The sequence below is a fragment of the Urocampus carinirostris genome, chromosome 16 (assembly GCF_059441175.1).
Source record: "Urocampus carinirostris isolate Australia breed hairy pipefish chromosome 16, RoL_Ucar_1.0, whole genome shotgun sequence".
Classification (NCBI taxonomy): Eukaryota; Metazoa; Chordata; class Actinopteri; order Syngnathiformes; family Syngnathidae; genus Urocampus; species Urocampus carinirostris.
The window spans coordinates 17,459,295-17,471,576 of NC_142364.1; the positions used below are offsets into that span (position 1 = coordinate 17,459,295).

General features: G+C 40.3%; 1 protein-coding gene across 1 annotated transcript in view; it reads left to right on the forward strand.

The window, feature by feature from the left end:
* dbh (dopamine beta-hydroxylase (dopamine beta-monooxygenase)) overlaps nt 1-12,282 on the forward strand; it is a 38,932-nt gene that overhangs the window by 25,015 nt on the left and 1,635 nt on the right. Inside the window, exons 5-11 of the mRNA XM_088356262.1 lie at nt 113-215; nt 5,297-5,463; nt 6,880-7,023; nt 9,290-9,328; nt 9,509-9,568; nt 11,102-11,229; nt 11,296-11,455. Coding sequence (XP_088212388.1) covers nt 113-215; nt 5,297-5,463; nt 6,880-7,023; nt 9,290-9,328; nt 9,509-9,568; nt 11,102-11,229; nt 11,296-11,455 — 801 coding nt within the window. The remainder of the gene's footprint in view (nt 1-112; nt 216-5,296; nt 5,464-6,879; nt 7,024-9,289; nt 9,329-9,508; nt 9,569-11,101; nt 11,230-11,295; nt 11,456-12,282) is intronic.

Here is a 12,282-nt window from a genome sequence, read left to right on the forward strand (position 1 = left end):
GTTTGGGGGGGCATGAGTTCACAGCTCGGCTATGGGCGATTGGGTGGCTTGGGTGACTATGCCTGTCAAACACCCCCTTGTGTTCATTTTATTTTATACTTGTATGTTTCAGGCGTTTTACTACCCTCCAGATGCAGGCCTCCCATTGGGCGGCCCGGGATCCTCCAGGTTCCTTCGCCTAGAAGTCCATTACCACAACCCTCTCCTCCTATCTGGTACACTCATACCTTCACACACACATGCACGCACACTCCTCAGCAAGCAGCAGGCGAGCGTTCCAAAGAAGCTGCGGGCACATTTCCAGCAGAGCAATTCATTCTAAATGCTCCAGATGACGCTTTTCCTCTTGCCCCCCCGTCAGCGCAATGTCTACACAAGGCCATGTTTACATCATGCATTTGGTCTTTCGTGTTTGAAGACGGCTAGTGTATTCCACAGATAGTAGCATAGAGGAGATCTATGAAGTTCTATGGTTAAAATGAAGGGTACACATGATTTAATAATGTGCTGTAAGATGGTGGCAAACTCCATCAGGGTGGCCTCAACAACCGCTCCGTGGAGTGTGGAACGATGTTGACAAACAAGCAATCATTTCGTGCGGTGGAGATAATTGACTCTCTGCTCTTCCAGCGGAGGAGAATGTCAATCAGCCCAGTGAAGGACTCATTGAGTTCCCACCATGCAAACGCATCTCTAAGGTCCAATTATACCGTTACCGCATGTATTTCCTATGAAACACACAGTTCAATTTCATGCTAGTTCGTTTGAGTAATTTTAGATAAATTTTTTTCAAGTCAAGTCAAGTCATTTTTATTTGTATAGCCCTAAATCACGAAGAGTCTCAAAGGGCTTCACAGATTGTTACACTATATTACACAAACTATTTTCAACCGACAAGAGGAGTAGGTTATTCGTATGCAATGGAGTAGAAGTGAGTTTTAAGTTTAGATTTAAACATTTCCACTGAGGTTGCAGATCGAATCTCAGGGGGAAGAGCATTCCACAGCACCGGTGCCCGGATGGAGAACGCTCTCGAACCAGCAGAAGACTTCTTTGCTCTCGGGATCATCAGAAGACCAGCACTCTCAGATCGTAGGCTTCGGCCCGGGACATAGTGGCAGATCAGATCTGAAAGATAAGAGGGAGCAAGTCCATGTATGATTTTGTACAATACTAAGAGAACTTTGAAGTCACATCTTTGGCTAACTGGGAGCCAATGCAGGTTAGCCAAAATCGGTGTTATGTGATCGTACTTTTTTGTCCTGGTTAAGAGCCTCGCTGCGGCATTTTGTACTAGCTGAAGAGACTTGATTCTGGACTTCGGGAGACCGGAGAGTAGTGCATTGCAGTAATCGAGACGGGAGGTAACAAATGCATGAATTAATGTTTCCGCATCAGACTGAGACAGTATTGAACGGATTTTAGCAATGTTGCGAAGATGGAAGAAGGCAGTTCTAGTAATTTGTTTTACATGCATCTCAAAGGATAGTTCAGGGTCAAATATGACACCTAAATTTTTAACTGAGTCACTCTGTGTGATGTGACATTTGTCAATGTTCACAGCAGTTTTTGAGAATAAGTCCCGGCATTTAGAAGGACCAATGACTAACATTTCAGTCTTTTCAGAGTTAAGACGCAAGAAGTTGAGTGACATCCACTCTTTTATCTCAGTGAGACAGGCCTCCAAATTTCCACAGTTTAGTGTGGAAGATTCCTCCAACGGAAGATATAGTTGAGTGTCGTCTGCATAGCAATGGAAGCTGATATTGTACTTGCGAATAATATCACCTAACGGAAGCATGTAAATGTTGAAAAGTAGGGGGCCGAGCACTGAACCCTGCGGAACACCGCAGGTAACATTAAAGGGCTCAGATGTCGTTTCACCATATTTAACACAGTGTGTCCTATCTGAGAGGTAGGATTTGAACCACGAGAGGACAGCTCCTGAGAGACCAATCCATTTTTCCAACCGTTCTAGTAGGATATTGTGGCGCACTGTGTCAAAAGCAGCACTAAGATCCAGCAGCAGCAAAAGTGATGAAGCGCCAGAATCCATTGACATTAGGAGATCATTTGTTACCTTGATCAGAGCTGTCTCAGTAGAGTGGTTAGCCCTGAATCCTGATTGCATGGATTCAAAAAGGTTATTCTCCGATATGAAAGCATTCAGCTGCTGTGCCACTACTCTTTCGAGTACTTTAGAGAGGAAAGGTAGGTTTGACACAGGTCTGTAATTACTTAATATTTCTGGATCAAGGTTGGGTCGTTTCAGTGTGGGTTTAATAACGGCGGACTTAAAAGCTGCTGGAACTACACCTGAGGAGAGTGATGTATTTATAATATTTAGAACTGAAGGCCCAAGGACGCTAAAAAGACTTTTAATAAGTGAACCTGGGAGCGGGTCGAACTGGCAAGTTGTCGGTTTGGCCGCATTCACCACTTGTTTGAGATCATCAAGTGACAGTTCACTAAAACCGGCCATTTTCCCAGGGCAGCCACCCTGTCGTGCATCTGTAAATTTCAGTCCTTTAATACGTGTGGTACTAACAATATCTTTTGCAATTTCTTCCTGTATGCATTGAATCTTCTTAGTGAAGAAGACCATTAAGTCCTGAGCAGAGTGTGTCGAACTGTCTGCGATAGGCTGTTGCCTTGTAAGCGATGCTACAGTGTCAAAAAGGGCTTTGGGGTTGTTCTTTTGAGACGCAATCACCTTCGAAAGGTAGGCCGATTTTGCAGAGGCAAGGGCCGCTTTATACTTTAACAAGCTGTCACACCAGGTTTGATGGAAAACCTCAAGCTTGGTAGCGCGCCATTTTCTCTCCCATTTCCTGCATTCTTTTTTAAGGGTTCTAGTTTCCTCAGTAAACCAAGGTGTGCGTCTTTTAGGACGTGATTTTAGTTTTATGGGCGCTATTGAATCCAGCACACTAGTCAGGGTGGTATTGAACTCATTCATGAGTGAGTCAATCGAGCCATTGTATTTAGGAAATACATAAGATAAATAAGTGCTCAGTTCAGGATGACGACAGCCCAAATTCAAAGAAATATACTATGTTAAATAAGAAGAAAAAAAAGAGTTATTTGCAGTGCATTTAGTTTTCCAATGTTTTAATTGCGCAACACTAGATGTAAATGCTAGTTGTCAATGCTAAAGGCTAATGCTAGTACATCTAGTAACAGCATTTCTGGTGTCAGCTGCTCAAGCAAAGCCAGTTGCTAATGTTGTGTTAGACGCAGCTAGCGCCCTCCTAAAGCATTCACAATACAGATACTTAAGCTAACGGCTAAAACTAAATCTGTTTTCACCACTTTAAGTAATTATTTTAGTGGTGGATAATTTCCCAAAATGTTTTAATCCGTTCGATTTATCCTAGAAGGTGTCTCAGCGATGATAGTCGCTAGTAATAAATGCTAGTTGTCAATGCCAAAGGCTAATGCTAGTGCATCTAGTTACAGCATTTCTGGTGTCAGCTGCTCAAGCAAAGCCAGTTGCTAATGTTGTGTCAGTCGCAGAAAGCGCCCTCCTAAGGCAATCACAATACAGATACTTAAGCTAACGGCTAAAACTAAATCTGTTTTTACTACTTTAAGTAATTATTTTAGTTGTGGACAATTTCCCAAAATGTTTTAATCCATTCGATTTATCCTAGAAGGTGTTGTCAGCGATGATAGTCGCTAGTAATAAATGCTAGTTGTCAATGCTAAAGGCTAATGCTAGTACATCTAGTTACAACATCTGTGGTGTCAGCTGCTCAAGCAAAGCCAGTTGCTAATGTTGTGTTAGACGCAGCTACCGCCCTCCTAAAGCATTCACAATACAGATACTTAAGCTAACAGCTAATGCTAAATCTGTCTTCACTACTTTAAGTAATTATTTTAGTGGTGTATTATATGTGTTCATTTTCAATTTCCCAAAATGTTTCAATCCATTCGATTTATTCTAGAACGTGTCTCAGCGATGATAGTCGCCAGTATTCAGGGACCATTAGTAGCCTAATGTTTTTATAGAATGGAATAGAATAGAATAGAATAGAATAGAATAGAATAGAATAGACCTTTATTATCATTGTTACAAAATGGGTTGAACATATTTTGACAACGAAATTGGACGTGGCACTCCAGTTACACATTTATCTTAACAAAAGTTGGTGTACAAAGAAAAAAATTGAGGCAATTTCCTTTTATTGGTAAAATGGCGGCGCCCTCTGTTGGCTGCGGCTGCATCGGCTCGCTACAACGGTTCAGGTGTATCGACATTTCGTTCTGTGTACATTGTTACAAAGAATGACAATACAAAGGAAATTATTATTATTATTATTATTATTTATTCACTCAACTGAAATATTTCTTAAAACATCATTGATGTGAGGCCCTTGTGTACTAACGTCACCATCAGGGGGCGCCAGGGTTATTTTTTACCTGATTAGGCAGAACTGGTGCTCATTAGAACTCTAGTGTATATAAGGACAGGTCTGACTAACTTTTAACGTCGATCTCCAAAAAGCTTTTAACGCCTTCTATATTAAGTAATAATAGTAATAATAATAATAATACATTCTACTTCAAAGCGCCTTTCAGACCACCCAAGGTCACTGTGCACAGAGTACAAAACAACAATGTAGCAAGAATAAAAAAAGAATAAAACAAGCAAGTAATACATAGCAGATAAAAACACAGTAGAGTTAAAGGGAGGTAGATGATTATGAAAAGGCAAGTCTGAAGAGGTGGTTTTGAGTCCAGATTTGAAGGTGGACAGTGTGGTGGAATTCCGGAGGTTAGGCAACAATGATTTACAGAGTAGTAAGACTTTGCGTTTATTCAGCCTTCCCTTTATGGACTGTTTTGTTACTCGTTATTCCGTTCCCTTTATCTACGGAGCACCTTTTGTTACATCCCTTGACCCCATTAAAGACTGTCAAACTGACACGTGTTTCCACATTTGGATACTCTCCGCCAATTGGATTGAAAAATAATAAGTGATAAATACATGATACAAGAATCCCTCAAAATCATCTCAGGGGCCATAGAAAAGCTTGTGTCACATTTGGTCTGTGGCTATTTGACAGTCATTTTATTATACTGGGCTTGACTGCCCACCAGTGTTGTGAAGCAGAATTTGAAATGATGTCGTTGTCTTCAACGCTCCGACCCGGTCAAAGACATCCGGCCACTCCTTCCTGAACGTCCTTCAAATAACCCACAAGAGACAAAAAACAACCATCTTAAATCATTCGCCTGTGCACCGCTTAAGAAATTCAAAGCATATTGACAATGCGACCGTGTTTGCGGGCAGGCAAACGTGACTCATCGGGGATCAGGTTGCACTACACCCCAAGTCTGAGGCGCTACGATGCAGGCATCATGGAGCTGGGCTTGGTCTACACGCCCATCATGGCCGTCCCGCCCGGGCAACACGCCTTCCACCTCAGCGGCTACTGCACCTCCGAGTGTACGCGCACTGTAAGCTTGATTCGATCGTTTTTCAAAGAAATCTTTAAGCAGGGTGTCAATTATACTGCCCGCGGGCCTGGTCAGGCCCCACATCAGATTTCATATGGCCTGCGAGACATATCTGAGAGAAGCACAAGAGAAAAATGAGCGACATCACATCAAACAATGACCTAAAGTGAAATAAGCCCACTGAATGTCACCAAAGCCAGGCACCACCCCCAGAGCAAATCATTCACTCTAGCTGTATTTGCTGACGAGTACTACTACCGTTAAATTTGGACTATGGAGCGCACCTGATTATAAGCCGCATGCACTACATTTTACGGGCATTATTGGTTTTGTCCTTACACAGGCCGCACCTGTATTTGCCTGGCATGTGCCTACAATAAAGTCAAAAGCTTATCCCAAGTTTGGCTAAGTGCTGCGTTTGTAAATATAAATATAGTATAATCCATATACCACAATCGGCAACATGAACGGAATATGATACCTGTAATTAGAATTGAATGCAGACCTTTAAAGTCCGGGTCCCGTTGAAAGTAATCCAATGAAAAAAATCTATATTTCCAAAGTTAAAGGTGGGAAAAATATATACCGGTATCCACTATGGTCCGCTGCAACAACAAAGAGATTTAACTCAGCTTCACCCCACTTTCCGTCAGCCCGCGTTTGCTCCGCCCCTTCTTTTTGATTTGCTCGTAGAAAACATATCACAATAAGTCTCTGAAATAAATACATTACAAAAATATACAGTTGCAAATACATATTATACATGGTTACACATATTTACAAAGAAAGACGGTACACCGAGAAAGTTTTCAAAGCTTTGATAATAATAATATAATTTTCATCCCAAACTGTCCCTGTGAAAGGTACCAACGCGCTACTAATAACACGCTCGCAACGCATCATGCATATATGTTTAAAAAAGCCATACCGCAAATGCAAAATTCACGGTTAACCGTCCTCATCTTTCTTCTTATAACTGCTGCCATCAAGGGCGACTTTCTCATTATCGGAAAGAACCTTTGTCAGACTGACAATTCGTACGCTAACTAAGAGGATGCCGAGGTTATTCCACTGGTCTAAATCTTACCTTTTGTTCTCGAGTGCCGCTGGTGGCAGTTAGAAAAATTACATAAATTGGCCGCTTCGCTGAATAAGCCGCAGGGCTGAACATTTGGGGAAAAGAAGTAGCGGCTTACAGTCCGGAATTTATGGTATTTATCAATCAGAGAATATTTGAGAAAACAAAAGATCGTAATATTATTTGACTCAAAAAAGACCAGAGTTTGACACCCGTGCTTTGACCTATTCACTGCTGATGACATTTTAAGCCGACAGCGACAGTAAATGAATCAATCAAAATCTGGTACAGCCGTCAATTGCAATCCATGAGATTGAAATCTATTGGGTTTTTTTCAGGCTTTGCCCAAGGGCGGCATCTTTATATTTGCATCCCAGCTGCACACGCACTTGGCGGGCCGTGGGGTGCGCACCGTGCTGGTGAGGAAGGGCCACGAGATGGAGGTTGTGCAGGAGGACCAACACTTCAGCACACACTACCAGGTGAGCCATAAACAACTCCTGTACTTGTGACGCACTCCAGCCTGGGTGAATAGCATTAAGTCTTGCAGGGAAATGTATCGTGAATTCCGGACTATGGAGCGGAACTAGTATATTTTTAAAGAATAAAACATTTTGTACATACAGTACATAAGCCGCACCTGACTATAAGCCGCATGTGCCCACATTGAAACATGATACCACATATCATTGGAAAGCGTATACTCTAAGGATTCAAGGTACAATGATCATTTTAAAATATTCTCATCAGAGAAACATCACAATCAGTCTGAAACAATATACCTTAAAATCCGGACTATGGAGCGCACCTGATTATAAGCCGCACCCACCACATTTTAAGAGGATAACCGCTTTTGTACTTACACAAGCCGCACCTGTATATAAGCCGCATGCGCCCACTTTAAAACATGTAACACAATCACAAAATTAACCCGAACCCAACTTTGAGTCCCGCAACTGTAACTGAATATAAAGTACACAGTCCAAAATCCACAGCCGGCAAATTGAACGGAAAATGATACCGGTACTTAAGGTTTGATGCAGACCTGCAGAGTCCGGGTACCCGTTGAAACTAATCCAAAAAAAAAGTCTATATTTCCAAAGGTAAGGGTGGGAAAAATATATTTCCACTATTGTCCGCCGCGACATCAGGTCTCACTCACCTTTACCCCACTTCCCGTCAGCCCGCGTTTGCTCCGCCCCTCTTTTTTAATTCGCAAAACATATCAGAATAAGTGTCTCAAATAAATACATTACAAAAATATACAGTTGCAAATACATATTATACATGGTTACACATATTTACAAAGAAAGACGGTACACCGAGAGCGTTTTCAAAGCTTTAATAATAATATTATAACTTTCATCCCAAACCGTGCTTGTGAAGGGTAGCAAAACGCTACTAGGAACATGCTCGCAACACATTTAACAGCTTTGTTAAAAAAACATACCGTACTTGTAGTCATCACAGTAAATCATCCTCATCTTCTTCCTTATAACTGACGTCATCAAAGTCGTCTTCCCCAGTATGGGAAAGAGGCTTTGTCAAATAGACGTCGTTCCACACTCCCTTATTAAAAAAACCGCTAGCAACATGCTCACAAAGTGATGTTTGCGTACAGTAGCTCTGTTTCCTTCTTTATCGGACTGCTCGTTTGCTTTTAGCTTGAAAGCTACGTCATGTGTCTTTCTTTTAGTAATTTGCATGATGAGGATATGTCTACGCTAGTTTAATTTGTGCACAAGCTAAGAAGTTGCAGTCTTCCTCGGCGCATATATTCCACCGGTCTAAATCTTACCTTTTGTACTCGAGCACCGCTGGCGGCTGTTAGAAAAATTATATAAATTAAATCACTGAATAAGCCGCAGGGTTGAACGTTTGGGAAAAAAGTAGCGGCTTATAGTCCGGAATTTACAGTAACCGAAAACCATAAAGCTGGCATAACTCACCACTACGTCCCCTGTCAGTCTTCAACTTCTTCGAATGTCTGCAAAAGCTTCATTCGATCAAGAACAATTCATAGAATCCAAGCGTGTAAAATATGTACTCCAAAACACACGATGATGCTGACAGATAAATAGTGATATGCCTTCTGTTTCGTTGGACGTTGCGTCTTCTTATCTGTTCGTTTCACCACATTATTTACGTTTACAAATGAAAAGACTCGTAAAATTATTCCCAATGCGGTAGTTAGCACTCACTTTCGATTTGACACCTTCTCCATAAGGAGGGTCTGTTCATGGTTGTTTTATTCATGCACAAAGCGCAGTCTACACGTATATTTAACTGGTCTCACTCTCACCTTTATTCCTCAGGCGCCCCTGGTGGCTGTAAAAAATGCATAGATTAGCCGCATCATTGCATAAGCCGCAGGGTTGAAAGCTTGTGATAAAAGTCACGGCTTATAGTCCAAAATTTGTGGTCATTATATTATTTCCTGGTGGTATGTCAGATGCCTGACTCCTGAATTCTTACTGATACTCCCAAAAAACACTACTACTTTCACCATTTTCATCCTAGAACAAAAGAAAAACACTGAGGAAGCACGTAAAATCATTTGTAGCACACTCAATACATGGAAGTTTCAAATTTTTACTTTACATTAACAAATTCCACTGCACAAGATATTTTTAATGAATAACAAAACGCATCTATTTTTTGGCAAAATCATTGATTTTGTGGCGTTCATTTTTGACACAACTACATAACCAAGCATGGATCCCTATTCCTATTCTTTTTTTCTTTTAGACTATCCGAGTTCTAAGAAAGATGGTCAACGTTTTACCCGTGAGTATAAATATTTGCTTTAAAAATCCTGCAGCTATTCAGCATCTTAAAAAAAAACAACAACAAAAAATGTTACATTTTTTCACTCGAATATTTACAAACAATTATTATTTTTTTTATCATGTTTTCTGTTGCATTAAACACTAATGAAAAATAAATATTGTGTTTTTCTTTATACAGGGTGATGTCCTCATAACAAAGTGTACTTATAACACAGAAGATAGAAACAAGCCCACAGTGGTGAGAAGCAATTATACACATACATTTATTTCATATGTCACAGTCTAATGAGTTTGAAATCAACCCTGTAATCCTATCTACCTTAAAAATTGCAGTATCTTATCTTTGTTAGTAATCGGGTAAATATATTATATAATATGCAACTGTATATGTGATTTACAGTGCTGTAGATTTATTCAATATATGAATAAAGATATATGTGATGGACTAAAATAATGTTTTTCTTTGACAGGAGGGAATATTTAGTTTTCCACAAACTATCTTCCAACTGAGTCATTACAGGACAACAAGGGTCAATTATTGAAAAATAACCCAAAAACTATAGACTGAGGGGTGGATATGTTAACGGTAAACCCAAAATTTGACAGTATTTACCTTATTTATACATAATCTACATGACAAAAGACAAAACATCATTGTTTTGATACAGTAGCTCCATTATTGTGGTTACGCCATGTTGCAATAAAAGTAAATGTTTAAATTATTAAAAAATATATTTTTAATTCAAACAAATCTCAATCGTATGCGTTCACATTTTTAAGACTTTGGAAAATTGGATTTAAGACATTTTAATGCCTATTAACGCATATTTTTTAGAATAATTGAATACCTTTTAAGACTTTTCAAATATCCATGGGAACACTCATTATACTCCACAAAGAAAACAGTATTTATGATATATTTTTTCATATACAAGGTGCACTGGACCATAAGGCGCACATATATTAAAACTACAGTAAAAGCTAGGGTTCCATAAAAAAATCGATACATTTTAATTAAGAACATAAATCAACATTTGAAATCTTGTTTCACCACAAAAATTATTTTAGCATCGAACAATTAACATGTTAACCAAAAGAGGCCACTCAAAGACCGTTCAATATGCTTGTCAAAAGCAGAGCAGTTACTGTTGTGGATTAACTGCAAGTCGGCTTGATGGAAAACATCTGGATGTTATGAAACAATGTGAATACAGGAAATACCATGGGGTTGACTGAGCCAAGTCGGGGCGGGAAAGACACTGTCGGTTCGAAAAAAACACGTCACCGTTGACCGATGTTTTTGATCACAGTATAAAAACCCAGCGTCTGAGGAACGTGGATAAAAGTATGGATGAAATAAACAACGTTCCCTGTCAGTCATATCCCGGCTCTGTTTATGTTTTGGGGAGACGCCCAACGACGTCCTTACCAAAATTACCATATACAGTGTAATTTAAACTATGCATTTTCAATTTTATCCAATGTGTTTTCAAGGTATATAAGGCGCACCAGGTTATGAGGCGCACTTTCAAATATCTGGGTGATTATGTTTTTTTTTTGTGTCCCTAATAGTCCGGTATGTCCAAATGGTAGCCCTTTCCGCCAATCAGTAACAGATAGTGGCTCTCAGCTTTAAAAAGGGTTGTGACCTCTTTGCTAAAGAATCTTTTTATTTAAATTTTTGTTGAGTTTTGCTGTAATTTCGACTATTGCATAATCAAGCAATGACAGATCATTTTATTTTATATAAAAAAAATGTCTGTGTCCTTAGGGCGGTTTTGGCATCATGGAAGAAATGTGTGTCAACTATGTCCACTACTACCCACGCACTCAGCTGGAACTTTGCAAGAGTCACGTGGACCTGGATCACCTCCAAAAATACTTCAGTTTCATTAACCGGTATGTGTGTGTGATCATCCACCCATCAATACTTACATAGAAGTCAAATTTTGCCGTTATTGTCAGATTCCAAGGCCAGGATCAGTGCGTTTGTAGCAACGACGGTGTGACGGAGCAGTACTCCAGACTGCAGTGGGACGGCTTCGCCACACAAGTGCTGGACTCGCTTTATAACACGGCACCTATCTCCATGCACTGCAACCAATCCACTGCACGTCTCTTCCCTGTGAGTCTCAAAAGACACTCATTAACATTAGTGATGTGCAGTCAGGGGAGGCTGTTCCATCATGGAAAAATAATGATAATATTTCTATCTATCTATCTATCTATCTATCTATCTATCTATCTACCTTGGTTATATCCCTCAAGAGGGGTGACCGATAGCAAGTCAAACACATACAATAACAAATAAAATAAAAAGGGGAAAAAAAATAGCACAAAACACACACAAAGATTTTAGGACTATGGCCAACCCAAAATGCCCAAACACACAAGCAAGTTAGGCACCTCTGCACCTAAGTTGGTCATGCTTTCGTCCATCCAGATGAAACGGGACACAAGAAAGCGGCCATGTCACTCGGGTCAGGGTGACACAACACACTCTTTTGTTCAACAGCAGGGCCTGACAGCTTTCACTGGTTTACCCCTGCTGCATCATACAGGTGCCCTGCCCATCCCTTAAAACGCGTCTAAACATCCTACTATCCTTTAACAACACCTCTCCACTCTTTCCTACCACCAACAAGAGCTTTAGCTTCCACTATATTTAAACCTCTTTCCTGCAGTGCACCCATAACATCATCCATCCACGTCAATCGCGGCCTTCCTCTTGGTCTCCTTCCATTGACTTCTGCTCTGTAGATCCTCTTCAACATTCGCTCCTCATCCATCCTCTCCATGTGTCCAAACCAACCGAGTACTCTCTTATTCACATGCTTGCTCAGTTCCGCTACTACTCCAGTTCTGTCTCTCACAGTTTCATTTCTCAATCTATCCAATCTTGTCACTCCTAACATACTCCTCAAACACTTCATCTCAAATACATTTAATGAT